This window comes from Lampetra fluviatilis, chromosome 41 (genome assembly GCF_964198595.1).
Source record: "Lampetra fluviatilis chromosome 41, kcLamFluv1.1, whole genome shotgun sequence".
Taxonomy (NCBI): Eukaryota; Metazoa; Chordata; class Hyperoartia; order Petromyzontiformes; family Petromyzontidae; genus Lampetra; species Lampetra fluviatilis.
This window is the reverse complement of record NC_136315.1, coordinates 5,550,975-5,572,216: the sequence shown is the minus strand read 5'-3', so window position 1 is coordinate 5,572,216 and position 21,242 is coordinate 5,550,975. Positions and strand designations below refer to the sequence as shown.

Genomic DNA, 21,242 nt, shown 5'->3' with positions numbered 1-21,242 from the left:
TTTCGCTCCACGTGCCGGGCAGCTCTCTGACGACGTCATCCCGAACGACCTCACAACAACAACAAACACCGGGAAGAGATGTGGCCTTGTTGTTGTTGCTGCTGCTAATGAGCTCCCTTGCAATGAAAATGCCTCTGCCGGGCTGTGCGCACTGTCGTAAAAGGTGGCGATGCAACGTGATGGATTTTTAGGTTGTTTTTGAAGTCCAAACTTCTTAGAGGCCCGCGTGGATTTGTGACTCTCGTTCTGTTGTTGCAACTTCAAAGGTGCTACCCCCCCCCCACCTCTCCCCCCTCCCCCCCGAAACGGCTGTCGTCCCATCTGCTCGCCTGCTCCTCGTGTTTTGTTATCGCCTGTCCGGGCCAAGTCGTGCAACTCGAGGACCAAAAATAGTGCGAGCGTGAGAATTACTAAAACGAACCAAAAAAAAATCCCACGTTTTCTTTTTTTCCATGAAATGTTGTCTCACTTGGGCGACGCGCGTCAACTCGGTTGTCTATTTACACATTCCTCAGTGCGCCGTCTGTTGCTTTGTCGCTCTGCGTTTTGGGCCGTGCGTAACAACCTTGATTGTTCTATGAGACATCTCCTTTACCAGTGGCAAAATATAGTAGTAGGTTTTTACTCTTTAAACTGGTACAAAAACTGACACCTTTATACAAGGCATCATGTTTGCAATAACCACAACACAAGCAGTCAAAATGCAAACAAAAAGAAACAACTCTGATAATCATATGCACTGTCCTTATATCACAGTGCATATCATAATCAGAGTTGTTTTTTTTTGTTTGAATTTTGACTGCTTGTGTTGTGGTTATTGCAAACATGATGCCTTGTATAAAGGTGTCAGTTTTTGTACCAGTTTAAAGGGTAAAAACCTACTACTAAACCTTGATTGTTGTTCAAATTCTTCGTCTATCGGGCCACCATCATCCCTTCTGTAGCCACAGCGAGTCCAGTCCAAGCCACCGCTCATGACACCTTTGCGTTGCATATAAAATAAAAATAAACTAGGAACTATTTTAGTAGGTACGGCCCACTGAGAGATATATCTGTTTTCCAGAAGCGACCTGGCGATCACAAATGATAACTCAACGAAGTTACTTATCATCACGTGGAAATTTATAGCAGCCAAACACTCTAAACGCACGTTTCTAAATGTGGAGGGAAATACCAGAGGACCCGGAGAAGAATCCACGAGACCACTGGAGAGAGAGACACGCAAACTCCAAATATACAGCAGCAGCCGTCAGAGTCGGGAACGAACCCACGACCTCCTGTATACCAGGCGAGGTAGTTAACATCTCCTAGCCACCGTGATGATGATGAGAGAGAGACATGCAAACTCCAAATATACAGCGGCAGGCGTCAGGGTCGGGAACGAACCCACGACCTCCTGTATACAAGGCGAGGTAGTTAACATCTCACAGGAGTTAACATCTCATAGGAGTTAACATCTCATAGAATTTCGATTTAAAGCTTTCGTGACTGCAGGGATTCATCTTCTTGGTTCTTTCGGTAAAGTCACTTAGAAGGAAAATATTTTATTATATAATATAATTGTATTATATTATTTTATTATGTTTTATTTTTATTATTTTCCTTCCACGTGACTTTACCGAAAGAACCAAGAAGATCTCCTAGAAGTTAACATCTCATAGCCACCGTGGCGCCCACGTGCCGTGCGTTCCTTCCGGGGGATCTTCCACGCGGGTGTCGGTGACGACGACGGTGAGGGGTGGGTGGGGTGGGTGGGTGCGCGGGTGGGTGGGTGGGGGGGTCGGTGGGTGCGTGGGGTGTTACAGGTCGCACATGCGCGCACCAACCAGCTGCCCTCTCCTTTTGGCTTGTTTGCTCAGCGCTTCCCGTCCGTCCACCCCCCAGCCCTGCCCGCCGGGCAGTCCGGCACAGCACCCCGTCCCCGTCCCGCTGAGTTCCCCACCCACCACGAACGTGGCACACGCTGAGCGGCGTCGCACTCAGGAGCAAGGGTCTTTGCGTGAATAACCCGCGCCGCTGACTTTTGCGGTGGTATCGCAATTGGGACGACGAGGCACAATATAAAACAACAGCAGAGCGCGGAGGAGGTATTCGCCGTCGTAGCTGCACGTCGATTGGGGTCACGAGAAGGAATGGTTAGACTTTTATATCTTGATTTTGTCCTTTCAAATTCTTCTCCGCGGCCAATGCTGGATTATCCTAGTAACAAAAGTAGCTACCACACATGTAGTAGCTACGGGCCCCGCACTTTCAAGGGCCCCGCGCTAAATGCTTTCAAGCCATCAATTCCGGTTCAGTGATTCTGCACTTGCTCTATTACTATAGTTCTATACCGCCTTCAACTTGTATGAACGACTGGGTGTTCAAATCAGGATTGGGTGTTTAAGGTTAGCGATTCGTCGTATTTTCTGGCTGTATAGCAATTGAAAAAATACAATTACTTTACTATGCAAGTAAAAAATTTAGTGTTTAATATTAGCATTTTTTTAAATTTAGGGCCCCTTTATAACAACATATGCTACAGGCCACGCACTGGCTTAATCCGACACTCTCCGCGGCGTCACCACGTGAAAGCCGAATCGCTCGCTCGCTCATTTGTTCATCAGCGCCGCGAGGATGTTTGACCGCTCGTTTTGTTGATTGTTCCAATGCGCCCCCCGTTTTCGTGACGTTAAAGTTGACCCCCCCCCCCACCCCCAGCTGGGAGCCAGGCTGAGGGTGCCCTGTTACTCCGGCCGGTGCAAAAATGCTTCAAGGCGCAGCCGTGCATTTTGTTTCGCTCACGCCACTGCCTCTTTGCGCACTTTTCAGTCTTTGTTCGACATTTGCCGTGCAGATCCGTCGCCTCTGAACCACGGGCTCACAGCGGGCGGCACTCCGCACCGATTTGGCGTCTTCTCCGTGAGGCAGAGGTCGCAACCGGGTACCCGATACCCGTACCCTACCCGATACCCAGCTACCCGTACCCGGCCGGGTACGGGTACCCGTTTGCGACCCTGGTGCGGCCGGGTACGGGTAGACTGTGAGTCACTGGTGAGTCACCGTTTGTCACTCGTTTCCCAACGTCTTGTCTCTTCTCACAATTCAAGTTCCTAGAATCAACCCACCCGCGCCTGCAACATGGCTTCATCCCAGAGGTCGCAATCAGGTACCCGATACCCGTACCCTACCCGTACCCGGCCGGGTACGGGTAGGGTACGGGTACGGCCGGGTACGGGTACGGGTACCCGTTTGCGACCCTGGTGCGGCCGGGTACGGGTAACGGGTAAGGAATCAAAACCCGTTTGCGACCTCTGCCGTGAGGCCCCATTGGTGCGGTTCAGCGAAGGGACGTGCGCTGGTCTTCCTGTCTGCACGCGCTCATTTAGCCCCGTCTATTTAAGACCGAAAACAAGGAGGGGGATTTCTCCACAATTCTGGCTGTCGCCTGATGAGGCCGCTTGTAATTACCGGCGAAACGTCGCGCTCTCCAACTCACAAGCGGTGTGCTGAAGTAGCAACTAATTGGCACGTGTTGTGTACGTGACAAACCTCAATCATTGGCTGCGTCGCCTGGTGGTCGGGTCGAACGACACATTTTCACGCGAGCCAACCCAAAATACCGCTGCTGTGGATAACATTGGTCTCGAAGGGCGTACGTGTTAAACTGACGCTTGTTTTCATTCATTTTTACTTTTTCTGACGCTTTCCTGCCGCTCACAATGCAATTGCAACAAACACTGCCGCCGCTTCGTGCGCAGGCGTCACAATGGTTTGGCGCTGGGCAGAGTTGGCATTGAAACGATTTCAGCAAATTTTGCTCGACAAAGACAAAGATCCCCCGTATAGCCTTAACAGACTGTAGGGGCAAGTTCTGTACCGATGAAGGCCGGCACGGCACACGAGGGGGTGGCTGGGCAACACCACGCCCGGCCGCCTTTGTCTCCCCCAGTAGCGATGTTTACACATCGCAGCGGGTACTCATTTGAGGCTGAGTCGACCTAGGGGAGGCCCAGGACCGTGTTGACCGTGAGCGGGAATCGAACCCGAGTCGCCAGGTTCGTGCTAGAGCACCCCCCCCCACCCTCCCCCACCCCCCACCCACCCTCCCCACCACCTGTCCGCCCAAGCAGTTATGTGGATTTTTAAAAATATCTTTGCAACCGAACTCGATCGTGAGAAACGCAGCATTCCATGCCACGTGGCGTGGATTTGCCAACCCGGACGCGCGGGATCAGAAGCGTGGACACTGAAACTGAGCGGGCGCTGAAGCGCAGAAAATGCAACAAAAGTTGAGAAGCGTGCAAGGAAGCCTGCATCGGTTGTTTCCTGGAATTACGCTGTGAGAGACAGCAAGAGGCACACACGGATAGGAACACGATACCAATCAGACGCGTGTGAGTTGTACTGTTAAGGTAAGCCAGCGAGATCGGGTAGGACAAATCGTGACTGGCAGATGACGATGGTGGCAGATGGAAGAGGGATGGCAGCCAAAGGAGATAATGCACCCAGGAAGGGGAGGACCATCGTGGTGGAGATGGAGCAGCGAGGTAGATCGTAGCATCGCGGAACGATGTGGGTGGCAAAAGCGTGACGAGGCCTTCATCCAGCAGTGGATAAACAATGGCCGATGATGGCGATAATGAAGAACTATCGGAACATTATAAACCACGTTTTGCTTAAGGTCCTGTCAGCTTCGAAGCTCAGGTGGTCCAGTGTGGGTGGCCCAGCGAGGGTGCGTAGGTGGCCCAGTGAGCGTGTGTATGTGGGCCAGCGTGCGTGTGTAGGTGGCTGAGCGTGCGTGTGTAGGTGGCTGAGCGTGCGTGCTTGCGTGCGTTATGGTGTAACAGGAGCTTTTGTGTCGATTCCAAGTCGCGGCACACCACAATTGCGCGCTGTAACACGAGTGCGCTCTGGTTATGAATTTCTATTCTGGGCTTAGTAATTGCGTCCGGGGTTAAAAAGTATTTTTTTAAAAACGGATGGCACGTTTAATTTGGGTGCGGGTAATTGACAATGACAGACGTCATTAAAGTGGCCGCAGATAAAATGATACGTAAATGATTAATGGGGCTTGCGTTTTCTTGGCAGTTGCCGGAGTTGCGGTGCAGGAAATGTTCCGAGTTACACGGACGAACGAAGGTGGTCAGGAGTTGGCAAGCACACTAAATGTATCCTTGAATCCATCCGCGTGAAGCTCTGAATGTTAACCCCCGCACGCTGGCGGGTTTTGTCCAGGTTCAGGTTTCCCTCGCTCTGTGCGGCTTCGCTTTGTGCGGTTGACCGATTTCTGTGTGTACCGTGTGTGTAGGGTGTATATGCGTGTACTGTGTGTGTATCGCATGTCCTTATTTGATGTTAAAATCAGCTATGATCGATCCATTGCTCGATAAAGGCCTCCCGCAGCCGTTGCCATCATCTCTCACGGTCTCGCAATGAATCAGTCGATCGAACTGCCGCACACGAGCTGACCCACAATGCCTCGCTGATCTCGTCAAGGAGCATAAACCATCATCACGCGAACTCCAAACATGCTCGCAGCAGCAGCAGCTTGTGGCTCAGCCATCAAACAAAGATGGTCACTGCATCGCGTGCTTTCAGATGCGCTTCTGCGGCCGTCTGGAACGCTCTTCCTTCCAATATTAGGAAGCCGCAGGAGCTATGCACTTTTAAATCGTCATCTCGATTGACAAACTCATTTCTTTCAAAAATTTATTTTTTCTGTTTAGCTTGTTGTCCTTCCACCTGCACCTCCGATTCGCTCGGTTGGCTACGTACGGTGCGAGAGAAGTTCAACGTACACACACATCCACACAAGAGCTGATTTCATAGCTCCCGGTCCGCGGTGGATAACCTCTCTGGCCTCTCCTTCGCCTGCCGTGCCACGACAGTGCATCGTTCCCGCCAGCTATGCGCGCCGTCCAAGCGCCCTCTCGCCTTTCTTCGCTGACAATGTGACGTCTGTTCGAGAGAGAGAAAGAGAGATGCCGTACAACCCCTGGCCCAACGGCAGAGTCGCCGTGTAGACACCCGCGCTGGCTTGGGTAACGCCAAACAAGGACCGAGTCCACCAACGGCGATGCCAGCCCGTCGTGGTGACGGACTGACGCGCGAGTGAACGCCACGGGCGTGCTCGAGTCTGCCCTTGCGTGCCGTGGCAGCGACGCTGTGTCGGGAGCTCGATGGCAATGTCGAGATCTCACGCCACCGCTGCTGCTGTGGCCACGTGCAAGAGAGGGCATCGGCACAGAGAGAGAGAGGAGAGATGAGAGAGTTCGCGTCGTTTTGCTCTTCCTCCGGGCGGGAGACGCTCGCCTTCTCGCGGTGTCTTCTTCGTGGCACGGCTAAACCCGAGCCATGGATGATTTGTGTTTTTTTTTATATATATATTTGCACTGCCCTCTGCGCTGCGTCGCCTATTGGCGGTGTTCTCTGGGTCCGGCACCGGTGGTGAGACAAGGCCGTAAGGGAGGTTGTTTCTCGTCGAGGCCAATCCCTCTCAAAGACAATACGTGCATTATTGTCGAAGCGCGTGCGTTTCGCGTGTTCACCACACGTCCTCGTGTGTGGCTATTGCAGACTCGTTGCCCTGCAAAAGGTGTCTATTTGGCACTTTGAACATCCTAGCACTTGTATTGCCAGTAAGGGGGAAACCTTTGTTCATTTTTTCACACAAAGCACGTTTGTTTGCATGTTTTGCCACACGCACGTGTGGTTAATGCAATCTTGATGCCTTGCAAATAGCCGTGTCTACTTGAACATCTTAACATTTCCTGTGTTATTGCCGGAATGGGCAAAGCCACCTTAAACACGACGAACGTCGTCGTCTACGGCGACACGGACGTCACTGAAGTTAACCCTCGATATTCGCGGCGAGGGATACATTCCGGAGATGCTCGTGAATGGCAAATTTCGCGGATAATGATGTTGGCCGACCCATGTTGTACACGCAACGTGGCCAGAAGCTTCGAGAAGTTCTATCTCTCATCAATTTATCTCTCGTCACTTTATCTCTTGTCACTTTATCTCTCGTCACTTTATCTCTCGTCACTTTATCTCTCGTCACTTTATCTCTCGCCACTTTATCTCTCATCACTTTATTTCTCTACTCTCTCTCTCTCTCGATGCAGTGGTCGTGTAGAGTTCCAGATGCCATTCGCGGATGGCCAAAATCGCGGATGGCAAGTTCGTGAACAACGAGGCAAGTGGTTGTAAGTCGAGTCAACGTGTCGCTCGATCAGGGATGGTGGTGGAGGTGGTGGGTTGGTGGTGGTGGTGTTGGAGGTGGTGGTGGATTGGTGGTGGTGGAGGTGGAGGGTTGGTGGTTGTGGTGGTGGTGAAGGTGGTGGGTTGGTGGTGGTGGTGGTGGTGGAGGTGGTGGTGGGTTGGTGGTGGTAGAGGTGGTGGTGAGTTGGTGGAGGTGGTGGGTTGGTGGTGGTGGAGGTGGTGGTGGGTTGGTGGTGGAGGTCGTGGGTTGGTGGTTGTGGTGGTGGTGGTGGTGGTGGTAAAGGTGGTAGTGGTGGGTTGGTGGTGGTGCCGGTTAGGGGAATTCTGCCGCTCGTTTCCTGTCCACTCATTAAAAACAAAACACACACAGCACACAAAAAAAAACGTCAAGGAAATTGGTGATGGGTCGGATTTTCGTTCCTATGCCTCCTCGGTCGTCTCGGCTAAAACAGAGCGAGCAGTTGAAGCCCGTAACCTCCTGAACCCCACCATTAAGTGTGCGCGTGTGGGGGGTTGTGGAGGGAGCGGTGGCGCAGTGGTTAGCGCCCTGAGCTACGAATCCCAGGACGACCCGAGTTCGTTTCTCCCGCTCACGGTCGCCAACACCGGTGACGATTGTCTGAACTGGTCCTGGGCCTCCCCTAGGTCGACTCAGCCTCAAATGAGTACCTACACCGGTGACGATTGTCTGAAGCGGTTCTGGGCCTCCCCTAGGTCGACTCAGACTCAAATGAGTACCTACACCGGTGACGATTGTCTGAAGCCGTCCTGGGCCTCCCCTAGGTCGACTCAGCCTCAAATTAGTACCTGGTGCGGTGCATAAACACTGCCACTGGGGAGACAAAGGCGGCCGGGCGTGGTTCTGGCGACACAACCCCTATCCAGTCCCATGCTGGTCTTCATAGGCACTCGCGAACAGCAGTTGCCCCTCGAGTCTGTTGGAGGCAATATGGGGGATCTTTGTGCAGCACAGTGGTTAGTCGGGGTGCACTGATGGTTAGATTCATAGGGTGAACATCCACATGTCCAGCTCATGATGCATTGACCATGCATCAGACCACCACAGGCAACCCGCTGGAGGCATCTCGGATCTAGCTCCGTGACATCCGCTTCTCGTCGTGCGCCGCTCTCCAACGCGGGGGAGGGCGGCGGTGGGGGGGGGTGGTGGTCGCGCAGCGCTGACGAGAGATTCCGACGGATGCTTCGTCCCGTTGACGTTGATGGTAACCACGTCCCAACAACAAAACTTATATTTTCAAAGCCCACCCATTGGCATTTTTTAAATATTTATTAACTTTTTTTTTGGGGGGGGGGGGTGGGGGCTGGGGGAGGACGATAAAAAAGGGGAGAGAGAAAAAAAGTCAAAGTCAGTGAAGCGAGCGAGCCGAGCGAGCGCGAGGGCCCTGTGTTTGTGGCTTCGGGGGATTGTGCGTGCATAGCTTGGGTGGGGATGGATTTCCTGTCTCTCTCTCTTCGCGTTCACCCACCGCTCCCCTCCCCCCACCAACACCGCCCCCCCCCACACCAACGAGCGTGCGCGCACCCTCGGTACCGCGGCTCTCGCTTCGTGAGAACCGCGGGATGAGTTCCCCGCTTCATTGATGGGCTCGCCACGTTCCTGCGTTGGTGGGCTCCGGTGGAAGGTGACGATCGAAAGGAGTTACGGGTTGCGGGAGTATTTTTTTTTGGTTGTTGCTAAATTGCTCTTAATTGCGACGATTGCCACCGTAATGGCTTCCTGTTGGGTGTTCTGCCTTTGCCAACCAGCATGCAGGAGGCCTGCATTTTACACAAACAAGTTGACGTGAAAACACAAATCGTTCCGCTGTAGTTGTATGGGAAACAAACTGCATTTTTCTACATGGTGGACTTAAACTATTTTTAAAAAACCTAGAAACTAAACTTTTTATTTCACCAGGTAGGGCCCACTTAGCTACGTAGCTCTTTATCAGAAACAACCTGGCCGCAAATGATAGCTCAACCAAGTGGCTTTTCGTCGTTTGGGAAATTTATAGCGGCCAAAAACTATGAACGAGTGATGTTGATTCTAAATGTGGAGGGAAAAACCAGAGGATTCAGAGAAAGATCCACGCGGCCACGGGGACAACATGCAAACTTAAAAAATACAGGCGTCGTCAGGGTTGGGATCGAACCCATGACCCCTGCAATACCAGTCGAGGTAGTTAACAGCTCACCACCGTGACTTCTCAAGCGTAATTACCAAAATAAATGCCATTACTTCTTCTGTTCAATTTCCTCCTCCAAGCATCAACATGAACGTGCTCAACTCTTTCCCGTTCCGATGACGTACCAGAAGAAAAAAATTAAAAACGTAATCAGGACCGAGGCTCCCACAAGGCCACGTGGAAGGGCGTGTGGCACAGTTTGGCGCCAGCTATTGTAGAGTGGCGGTCGTGTCGCTACGGTTCTCTTCCATGAGTACAGCGTCTTTAAAAGCCAAGGTGCTGCTACTCCTCTTTAAATAAATCAACGCCGAGCTGCTCACGCTGAACGGGACACCCACCCTGCCACTTGCAGACACCTCAGAATGGGAACGGGTGAATTTAATACGTAGGCTCCTACGACCGACATTACGAATTAATATTTGCGTTCCTTTTGGTGAGATCATCGTGCAGTTACGAGGTAAACAAAACCTTTCACTGAAACCCTCAACCAGCACCCAACAACGGACGAGCCAATCAAATCCAGTTGTCGCGTCACGGGCAAAATATGACGATTGAATTGATACTTTTCAGCAATGATTAAATGTATCGCTCCACCTCGTGTTGTCGTTTCAGGATCGTCACTGCAAGATTCACCTGTCCAGCATATCGTGCCTCGTTCACACAAGGTGCGTTGTGTTTGTCGTATGCACGAGAGAATAATTGACGGTTTGAAAACGTAAAAACATTTCCTCGCTTAGCGCGTGGCGGTGCTCACACTACAACGTGTTTTGGCTGTCACGTGGTTCTCCCGTTATAACGGGGTTTCTGAGTGGTCGATGACGAACTACTTTCTTGAGCTGCCCGGCTGAGCGAAGTGATGCGGTACGTGGAATGATACAGTAACGTGGCGGCGTAACCTCGGTTTATTGTCCCGCCATCTCATCGCATCTCGACAAACTCTATCGTGACATTATTTATAGGGAAATTATTTTCACTTCACGCATTTTTCGGTTACCGCAGCACTTTTCAGGATCGCCTCTACCGCGTTACACAAGGACTTACTCTCCCTAAATTGCTATGAATAATAGTGATGAAGAAACAATCACGAAGAACTGCTTGTGGTTCGTTACAAATCATTTAATCCGATCATATTTTTTTTTACGTGAATCAAATAACAATGTATAATGTAATCCTTTCCCGTCCCGATGACGTAAATGTACGTACGTGTACATTATTAAAACAAACACGAAAAATAACTAAAATAAAATAACTTCATTGCTACCGAGGCTCCCACAAGGCCATGTGGGAGGGCATGCGGCAAAGTTTGGCACCGGCTATCGTAGAGTGCGGTGGTGAGTGCGGCGTCTTTTGAAAACAACGGCGCCACTATGCCTCTCTAAACAATATTAAAGCTGAGCCGTTTGCGCGTTCCGAGATTCAGCGGTGAACGGGACACCCGCAACCTGAACCTTTTAGAGGTTTCGGAACGGGAAAGGGGTTAAACGCGGTCGCGGGCTGTATTGGCAGTGGTCCACGGACGCGGTTGAGGCGGCATTAACGGCGAAGCATGGTGGGCACAGGCCACCGGAGCAAAATGTTTTAGAGCAGGGCCCTTCCCGTGGCCACCCGCAGGCCACAACCGGGCCCACGAGGCCGCTCGGAGAGAGAGAGCGAAAGCGCTCACCGAGATGTGGAGAGATACGATCGGGAGGGTGACCGCGAGATTAGCTAGAGAGGGAGAGGTGAGAGGGAGAAAGAGAGCTGTAGGCAAGAGACAACAGATGGGTGAGATGATGGTATGGTGACCAAACATTCTAACCCTGATAATATACCCAATTGGAATCGTACATAGCCACGTCGTCGCGAGAAACCTGGCAGGACCCTCCTGAAAAAGAGTCTTGAGACTCAGGAATTTCTGGGTAAACAAATGCAATGATGAGAGAGAGAGAGAAAAGCAGGAGGGAGAGATAAGAGGTCTGGATAGAAGAGTTAGAGTAGTAGTGGTCACGTGTAAGGATGTTACATGTCCTTCCAGCACACACGAGGTTTCTTAGTATCCTCCCACGTGTAAACACTCCCTAAATGGTCGATACAACTTTAATATATATCGAGGACCGCAGAGCTTGGGTGGAGGGGAATTTAGTGGCGGTTCACTGCCTAGATGCTGCTGCTGCCTTTCCCAGTCGTCTCTTGGCGCCTCTGAGCCGTCCTCTCTGTATCTCTCCTTCTGCGGGAGCGCCGGCGAGTGGTGAATTTCCACGACGCAATCTTTCTCAGCGGCGTGAGCGACTGACGCTCCCGCGACTCGCTCGCCCGCAGGCGTCACCCACGGCACGAGGGATGGGCCGCCCGCTGCGCCGCGGTGCGCCGCGCACTTCTGCGCTGACGGCGAGCGTCCCTCCAGTCTCGTCTCCACGCGCCCCAACCCCGACGCCGAGCCATGGCGGAACCTCGTCGCGCCCGCTCCTCGTCGTACCTCTTCGTGCAGCTCGCGTCGCCGCTCCCGAGTCCCCGCGGCGGAGCCGCCCGTAGCCCGAGCGCCCTCCCCGACGACTCCGGAGCCGCGGGTGGGAGGATGGCGGAGGTCGGCGCATCTCTGCGGTCGGCCGGGGACGCCGGACTTCGCTACGGCCCGCCCATCGTCGGGCCGGGCGTCCGGCGGTGTGACTTTGGCGCGGCGGACGCGCGGGACTCTGGCGCCGATCGGGGAGCTCTACCGCCCTTCGCTCGCTCGTCCGTCGGCTCGGCGCCTTACGTCGGAACGACGAGGGTCGCCGAACGCCTCCCCGGGGAGCCGTCGGAAGCCCACGGCGGGCTGGTGGCCTACGCCGTCGTGGGCTCGTTCGTGAAGGCGCCGCGGCCTCCCGCGTCACCCGGGGCCGCTGACGCCGCGGAGCGGAGCGGGCCGTCGCCCCGTCGCTCGGTCGGCTCCCGTTGCTTCTACGGGCCCGGCAACTCGCACGACGCCTTCCCGTGCCGGAGCCCGCGGGGCCAACCGGCCCCCGGAGACGCCAACGCGCGGCAGACCCCGTGGGCCTCGCCGGAGACGGCCGCGAGTCGAGGGACCTCCGCCGCACCCCTGACCGGCGCTCGACGTTCCCGGGCTTCCCTCGCCTCCGAGGCGGCGTCGGAGGGCGAGAGGCATGACGTCGCCGCCGGGCCTTCGACGCTGAGCACCGCGGCCTCCCAGGGCCCCCCCGCGTCCACGCCGGACGCGAGGGCCCCCGTGCCGCCGTGCGGCGCCAGGAGCCCCGCGCCGGCGTGGACGCCGCCGCCGGGCCCGCGTTGGAAGGTGGAGGTCAGCCGGCCCGGCTACTCGCCGCGCGCCTTCGCGACGCCGCGGCTAACGCCGCTTCAGCTGCTGCCGCTGGATGAGCAGGTGGGCCGGTGTGCGCGATGGGCCGGTGTGCGTGTGTTGAACTTATAAAGAAACGAGTTTTCAATCTAGATGATATAAAAGTGTGTAGCTCCAGTAGCGTCCTAATATCGGAAGGAAGGGGAAGTGCATCTGAACGCGTGCGATGCAGTGTCAGTCTTTGTTTGATGGCCAGCCGAAAGCCGCCGCTGCTAGGACGACAACCGGAGTTTGCGTGATGGACGAGCGAGCGCCGTGCCATCGCGAGTCGCCCCTCCCCCCCCCCTCTCTCTCTCGGCTGGTGCCAGGAACCCGGCGGAGGAGGATACGGCCGTGCGGCGGAAGCGACGCAGGCCACCGTGGTGACTCGGACGCCGCGAGTCAACTCCGTCAACGTTGAGGTCATCGGGGACCACATCACGCGCTCCCCCAGCGGCCCCTACGACGCGGTCAAGGTCAAGAAGGTCAGCGAGAAGTTCCGTGTCCTACCAATCTTTCTCTCTCTCTGTGTGCGCGGTGAGAAAGGGCCATTGCTCCATAACGTCAGTGTGTGTTGTTGCTTTGAGTTTATTTAAGTTCCGCGTCCGTGTTGCCGCGTGCGTTGTGGTGCCGCGCATCGGTTTCACCGACCGAGGTCGTTTTGCCGCGCTCGGGGAAGGTGCCTCCGGTCGCGCGCGTGCGTGACCTGCAGGCCCAGGGCAGGAGGCTCGGGACAAAATGCCATGTGGGGGCCGAACTTTTATATTTCTTGTGAGGTCCCCGGAGCAAATGGCACCTCACCCCCGCCCCCAACCACCTCCTTCCCTTCCACCCCCCCACCACTATCTGGGTGGCGCTTCGTGTGACGGGGGCAGAGCGGTGTAACAGTGGTAAGCATGGTGCGCGATGAACGCGGCCATCTAGGTTCAAATCCTGGCCGGTTGCGGGAGTGAGCGGTATTCAAACCGGTCGTCGGCCACGCTTCATCCGACCCGCATTGACCAGCGTGGGGAAGTATGGCGAAACAAAACAAACGCGTTGGGGTTTTTCCCCGCCGGATTCTCCGCTTTTCTCTCGCGTGGAGCCAAACACTCATCCTGAGTATTCACCAACCAAGCCAACCCTGGACTCTCCTGAACACTTGTCGAGTCTGAGTGAGACCTTCCCAGACAAATAATTGACGTTGGTCGTCATTGTGTGGCCACGACAGGAACGTTCATGCGAAGGATACGATCTTGTGGTGTGTGCAGTCATGCTTCAATTATTGATTCAAAACCCATTGTACTCTCAGACGCATACAGTCGATATAAATCGGTAAACATTCGTCCGGGATTTTTGTTTTCAGAAGCGCCCTGAAATTTTGTTACGGCGCCTCGCCAATACAGTGTGTGTGTGTGTGTTTAAGTTGTGTTCTTTTGAGTGTAATAAAAAGGGAAATTCCACGAAGCGTGTATATTTAGATATAGAGTGACGGACAGGCAGTGCTGGATTATCCTAGAAACAAAAATAGCTACAAATGCTACGGGCCCCGCACTTTCAAGGGCCCCGCGCTAAATTCTTTCAAACTTCGATTTAAAGCTTTCGTGACTGCAGGGATTCATCTTCTTGGTTCTTTCGGTAAAGTCACGTAGAAGGGAAATAATAAAATAATAAAAATAACACATAATAAAATAATTCTTACGACGTTTCGGCCGCGTCTGAATGACGCTGTCTTTCCGACAGACCTGTTCTTCACCTGAGGACGGCTGCTTGCGTTGTGGCCGAAACGTCGTGAGAATTATTTTATTATGTTTTATTTTTATTATTTTATTATTTTCCTTCTACGTGACTTTACCGAAAGAACCAAGAAGAAGAAGATCTTTCAAACTATCAATTCCGGTTCAGTGATTCTGCACTTGCTCTATTACTATAGTACTATACCGCCTTCGACTTTTATGAACGACTAGGTGTTTAAGGTTAGCGATTTGTCGTATTATCTGGCTGTATAGCAAAAAAAATTGTGTTTTAATATTTACGTGTTTTTTTTTTATTTAGGGCCCCGTTATAACATCATATGCTACAGGTCCCACACTAGCTTCATCCGGCACTGCGGACAGGCAGATGTTTTGAGTACTGTGTTGTACTGTGATCTCACAAACAACCATCACCCCATTTGTCACCATCAAATGCCTCAGCAGTAGAAAACTCCCCATGCAGAGTTGGCTGCGGCACCGGTGTCACATGCAGAGAGGAGATGGAGCGATGAAATCAGCTCCGTGATGAAAAAAACACAAAACCTCTTCCATGGCAGGATTGTGAGGTAGCGGAGACTTGGGGAGGCCATAATCTAGCATTGGACTGACCAAGGCTGATTGATGATGATAATTGATCACGACGAGGAGCAGATATGCCTCAACTGGACCATGCAAAAGAAATGTGCCACGCTCATTGCCGGGGGAACGGTCATGAGCCTCCTCTACGTCGTCTCAGCCTTCAATGAGTACTTGCTACGGACGCGTAAGCATCAGCGCTGGGGAGACAAAGGCGGCCAGGCGTGGTGTTGGCCACCCACCCCCTCGTGTGCCGTGCCGGCAGTCTGTTAAGGCTACACGGGGGATTCTTGTCTTTGTATGTTGGAAATGGGAGCGCAAGTGGTTTGCGCGTGCCGCATTACGAACTCGCTGGCCTAGGTTCGATTCCTGGCCGCGGCGAAACATCTGTGGCGGTTGCGCCGTGCAGCGTTCAAGCGGCTCCGTGTCGTACAACGCGCTTGTCACAGCACGATGGCTGACGTTTCACTCCACAATGCTGGGAGCTTCCCCCAGCATACTTTTTTGTATTACAGCTCAAAAAAAAAAAACACACACATGGGACGAGGTTACTTACCAGTGGCGAGAAGAATGAGAACCTGTCCTGGATCTTTCCTCGGGGGAACCGGCATGAAATAAGCAGAGTACCAAATTGTCTATACGGACAAGCGAGGGAACAAACACACTGGGCAGACAAACTCACCGTGCCGACCTGCCTTCATAGGTGCTCGCTAAGCCAGCACTTGCCCCAACAAAGTGTGTGCATGCGGTGTCTTTTTTCAAAAATAGATGGGGGTTTTTTTTGGGTTAGATCGCGCAAATATAAACGTGTCGGTAAACCCGCCACCGCCCGACACAGCCCAATCGGTAAAGCTTGTGCGTCACGTGAACAAAACGTGCCAATTCGTTGCTAGTTCAGCACACCGGTTGTTTGTTGGAGAGTAAAAGCCACAGCAACGTTTAAAATTCGAGTACCGTGACGTTCCGCCGGTAATTGCAACAACCGGCATCATCAGGCGATAGCCAGAGTTGGAAGCCCTCGTCCGTGGTTAAACCCGTCTCTCTCTCTCTCTGCCTCCCTTCATTTGTATGGACGAGTGTCGCCCTCTGCTGACCGCAAGTCACTACTCGCTGTGAGCCAACGCACTCTCACGTGGGCCCCGCGTACCCAGAGCCGCATGTGCGGTGGCTCTTTTAAAAGGACTCCAATGCGCTGGGTTCTTGAAGTGCGTAAACAATGGCTGTTCTTACTTTATTTATTTTGGTTGCCGACCCCTGACCATGGAAGGCCAGTTCATCATGGAAGGCCAGTTCACTATGGAAGGCCAGTTCACCATGGAAGGCCAATTCACCATGGAAGGCCAGTTCACCATGGAAGGCCAGTTCACCATGGAAGGCAACTTCACCATGGAAGGCCAATTCACAATGGAAGGCCACTTCACCATAGAAGACCAGTTCACCATGGAAGGCCAGTTCACCATGGAAGGCCAGTTCACCATGGAAACCCAGTTCACCATGGAAGGCCAATTCACCATGGAAGTCCAGGTCACCATGGGCAGAGGTCGGCAACCTGCGGCTCCGGACAGGCAAGCGGCTCATTGAGGACTGTTTCGTGGCCTTCTTTATCAAGGGCCGTCGTCTCGTAATCACCACCACGCAGTGCATTGTGGCTCTTGAAATATTGAGCGCTTTTTTTGACCGAATTCGACAAAAAATGGCTCTTCTTGTTGGTTACATTGTTGACCCCTGCCCTGGTTCAGGAAATTAAATGGGGGTGAGGGGGAGGCTGGGGGGGAGGGGGGGCCTCACTGTCCAATCCCCCCCCCCCTTCTTCCTCCTCTTCCTAGCCCCTGGGCCCCTCCAGCTCATGGGCCCCCTTTGCCGTGACACCGATGGGGGTTGCCACCTTGTCCCGCTTTTCCCTGGATCGTCCTCTCCTTAAGGCGGTTGCCGTTCATGGGAATTTTGTGAGTCTTCCCAGGGACATTAAAAGCCCTGGTTATTCTCAGCAGCGTAATCACAAGAGTGATTCATCACAATAATTCACCACTCACGGCGATGATGCATGCGCATGCAGTGATGCCCTCTTGGGAGTGGTGGCGCAGTGGTTAGCACCGCTGCGCTACGAACGACGCGCGATCCGAGTTCGAATCCCGCTCACGGCCAACAACACCGATTCTGGGCCCTCCCCTAGGTGGACTCAGCCTTAAATAAGTACAGTACCTGGTGCGGCGCGTCAACAGCGCCACTCTGGAGACAAAGGCGGCCGTGCCTGGTGCTCGATATAACAGCACTTGCCCCAACAAGTATGTTAAGGCTATACGAGGGATCTTTGTCTTGTTTTTGGAACTCCATTTAGTAACGTGCGTCGATATTATTTCGATTATTTTGCTGCTATAAATGTCCACGTGATAAGCCACTTCGTTGAGCTATCACTTGTGGCCAGGTCGCTTCTGATAAAAGAAGCTAATGTCTCAGTGGGCTTTTACCTGGAAAGATAAAAAGAAATTGTTTAGTTTTATTTGTGTACGTGATATTATTTACGTGACTTGTTTACCCGCCGAATACTTTGCACTCCTATCGCGTTTTTGTATTGTTTGTTGCTGTAACGTTCTGACCCCGTAGCCCCGACTGGACAGTCTGTTGAAAAGAGCTTTATAGCACATCGGATTCCTCCAGTAGGCATAAAGATTCTCTCCCCCGGTGCGCCATGCCGCGCCGTCAGTATCTGTCTCGTATCGGATCCACTGGCCACATTACACCAGACACTGACGCTCCAACTGAGCCATACCTCTCTCGATTCGTCTCGGGGCAAGACAAACACTCCGACGCTCGCTCACTACGTGCCTCGATGCGTGGTGCCAATGTGAGCCGCAGACGTCAACAACAACAACAATAACTAATTCTAGATTTGAAGCCTTCTTGACTGCAAGGATCCATACTTTTAGTTTTTTCGGTAAAGTCACGTAGGTAAAAAAAAATGAAATTAAAATTCATAAAAATAAATTTTATTTCATTTTTTTTACCTAAACAACAAGAACAACAACCACCGTACGCCACGCTCAGTGTGTGGCGTCTATGCTGTGGCGCTCACCTCCAATGGGTCCTCAGATCGCCACCGAGCACAGAACAGTTCATCTCTTTCGATTTTTCTAGGCGTGCCTTGATTTTATAGGTAGGGATAGCGTCGTTTAATTCACGCTGTAAAGTTTTTAACAAAAAAAAAAGAAAATTGAATGAAGGTGTAATTCGGAGTCAAGTCGAAGTTGTGGAAGGCTCGCAGGTTCAGGAGGTCGCGGGCATGGGTAGAACAGTTACCCCGTGACGTCCTACCGAGGGAGGCGACGGTGGTATGGGGCTCGCTGGCTGACGCACGCCCGCGTGCCAACATCTACATGGACACGGCCTTCGTGCGTTCTGTCTTGATCCAGAAGCTCGCGAGAGGCGCGTACGTTAAAATATAAACAAGATACCCCCCCCACTCCACCCCCGACTCCACCCCCCACTCTACCCCCCCACTCTACGCCCCCCATTCTACCCCCCCCCACTCTACCCCCCCCCACTCTACCCCCCCACTCTACCCCCCCACTCCACCCCCCAACTCCACCCCCCCCACTGCACCCCCCCCACTCCACCCCCCCACTCCACCCCCCCACTCCACCCCCCACATCATCCCTCACTCCACCCCCCACTCCACCCCCCCATATCACCCCCCACTTCACCCCCCCACTCCACCCCCCACTCCACCCCCCCACTCCACCCCCTACTGCACCCCCCACATCACCCCCCACTGCACCCGCCACTCCACCCCCCCACTCCACCCCCCACTCCACCCCCACTCCACATCACCCCCCCCACCCCCGCCCCTTAAACAAGCATCGTGTCATAATCACCAATAATCATTGATGTGCCTGCCCGTTCTGGGGCGTTAATTGATGCGTTTTGATTGTTCTCGCAGCCAGCGAGCTGTGAAGGGCACCCCGAGAGCAATCCAATACCGATTCATGACTTTGGTTTCTCAAATTGTTTTTTTTACGTCCCAATATAATTCTCTCTCGCCCCCCCCCCCCCGCGTTGAATTGGCCGTCGTTTCCCCGACAATTTGGTTGACTTAGACAGTAAAAGTTCTCATAAAAGTTCTCCCCCCCCTTTGTTGTTGCGCTGGTGCGTTGTGGGCGCTGACGCTTTTCAACTACGGTTGAGAGTGACAATGCAGTTCTTGCCCATTGTGTCCCAGAGTCGTGGGCGCTCTTTGAAAAAAGTAATAATTCTCATTAAGTCATTAGTATAACCGTGTTTACAAACGAACGTGTACTCTCTCTGTATTGACATGTCCTATGCACGAATAACAGTCTGTGTATCTCGATGTATTTCTATGAGCCTCTATGCATCTCTATGAGTCTCTATGTATCTCTATGAGTCTCTATGCATCTCTACGAGTCTCTATGTGTCTCTATGAGTCTCTATGTATATCTATGAGTCTCTATGTATCTCTATGAGTCTCTATGCATCTCTATGCATATCTATATATCTCTATATATCTATATGACTCTCTATGTATCTCTATGAGTCTCTATGTATCTCTATGAGTCTCTATGCATCTCTATGCATATCTATATATCTCTATATATCTATATGACTCTCTATGTATCTCTATGAGTCTCTATGTATCTCTATGAGTCTCTATGCATCTCTATGAGTCTCTATGCATCTCTATGAGTTATATGTATCTCTATGAGTCTGTATGCATCTCTATGCATCTCTATATATCTCTATGAGTCCCTATGCATCTCTACGAGTTCTACGTATCGAGAAGTTGACTCTATGGGCCACCGTTTGGCTCGCATGGCCACAATCTCACCTCTGTGGCTCGTGGCTCTAGTTTTCCATTCACGAAGCGGATCAATTCGAGGCTTGTATAGCCTCAGTGGGCTCTCAGCTGGTTGAAAATTAAACGTTCTGCCTCGATACAAACTTAGAAATCCGAATTGGATTTCTTTTAGTTTTTAACGGTTGAGCTTTTGCAAAATCCAGCAAGCAGAATCGGTAAATCGTAGTGCCTTCTTGCGTGCCGATTCTACTAAACCCAAGACATTCGGCTTTGGATTTGTTTTCTCTCTTCTGGCCAGTCCGTGCTGCTGGCAGTGCAAAGTAAAACGAAAAGTATCACGGGAGGAAGACGACGGAAAGAAATATCTCACGATGCATTGAGGAGGGCAAAGACAAAGATCCCTCAGTCTAGCCTTGCCAGACTGTAGGGGCAAGTGCTGTTAGCGAGTAGCACCTATGAAGGCCGGCACGGCACACGAGGGGGTGGGTGGCCGGCACCACGCCCGGCCACCCTTGTCTCCCCAGTGGCGATGTTTACACATCGAAAGAGGTACTCATTTGAGACCGAGTCGACCTAGGGGAGGCCCGGGAGCAGTTCAAACAATTGTCACTGGTGATGGCCGTGAGTGGGAATCAACCCTGGGTCGCTGGATCCGTAGCGCAGCGTGCTAACCGCTGCACCGCCGCTCCCCCACTCAGTTCCAAATAACACGCTTACAGACGCCTACAATAATCACTGTCGAGTTTCGCTCTGAAAGACGCACGCTTCGGCAACACAAATCGCCGTAACGATGCGGTGAGCGTCACCGTTAGAATGCGTTGCACAGGCGTCACAACGCGGTTATGGCGGGACTCTGGAGTGTGTTTTTGGCCTACTCCTCCACGTTGACCAGACGTTTTCTGGAAGAGATTTGGGCGTGCGTACCCACCACAATCTACCCCACCACACGCGACCTGCCCCATCATGGACTAGCCGTGGTCCACCCATTCGCACCGACGGGCGGATGTAGCCGGCAGGGGGAGGCAGTGGGGGAGGCAGTGGGGAAAGGAATTGAATATCTGGCACCATTGATCCAACTGCCGTCGGTGACCTCTGGATTGGAAATCCGAGGGGGGGGTGGGAATGGAATTCAGGTTCAAAAGGTCAAGGTGCAGCCCTGAAATTGCCTGGTCACGCACTCTCCTGCCTATCCCTCTCATCTCACTCTACTCCCCTCCACACACTCTCCTACCTCTCCCCTCTCATCTCACTCTACTCCCCTCCACACACTCTCATACCTCTCCCCTCTCATCTCACTCTACTCCCCTCCACGCACTCTCCTACCTCTCCCCTCTCATCTCACTCTACTCCCCTCCACGCACTCTCCTACCTCTCCCCTCTCATCTCACTCTACTCCCCTCCACGCACTCTCCTACCTC

General features: G+C 52.9%; 1 protein-coding gene across 1 annotated transcript in view; it reads left to right on the top strand.

Annotated features, from left to right (window-relative positions):
* The window catches only part of LOC144946574 (uncharacterized), a 42,624-nt gene extending 23,659 nt beyond the window's left edge, over positions 1-18,965 (top strand). Inside the window, exons 2-6 of the mRNA XM_078875588.1 lie at positions 10,005-10,057; positions 11,691-12,750; positions 13,035-13,190; positions 16,166-16,178; positions 18,952-18,965. Coding sequence (XP_078731714.1) covers positions 11,812-12,750; positions 13,035-13,190; positions 16,166-16,178; positions 18,952-18,965 — 1,122 coding nt within the window. The 5' untranslated portion in view covers positions 10,005-10,057; positions 11,691-11,811. The remainder of the gene's footprint in view (positions 1-10,004; positions 10,058-11,690; positions 12,751-13,034; positions 13,191-16,165; positions 16,179-18,951) is intronic.
* The last annotated feature ends 2,277 nt before the right edge of the window (positions 18,966-21,242 follow it).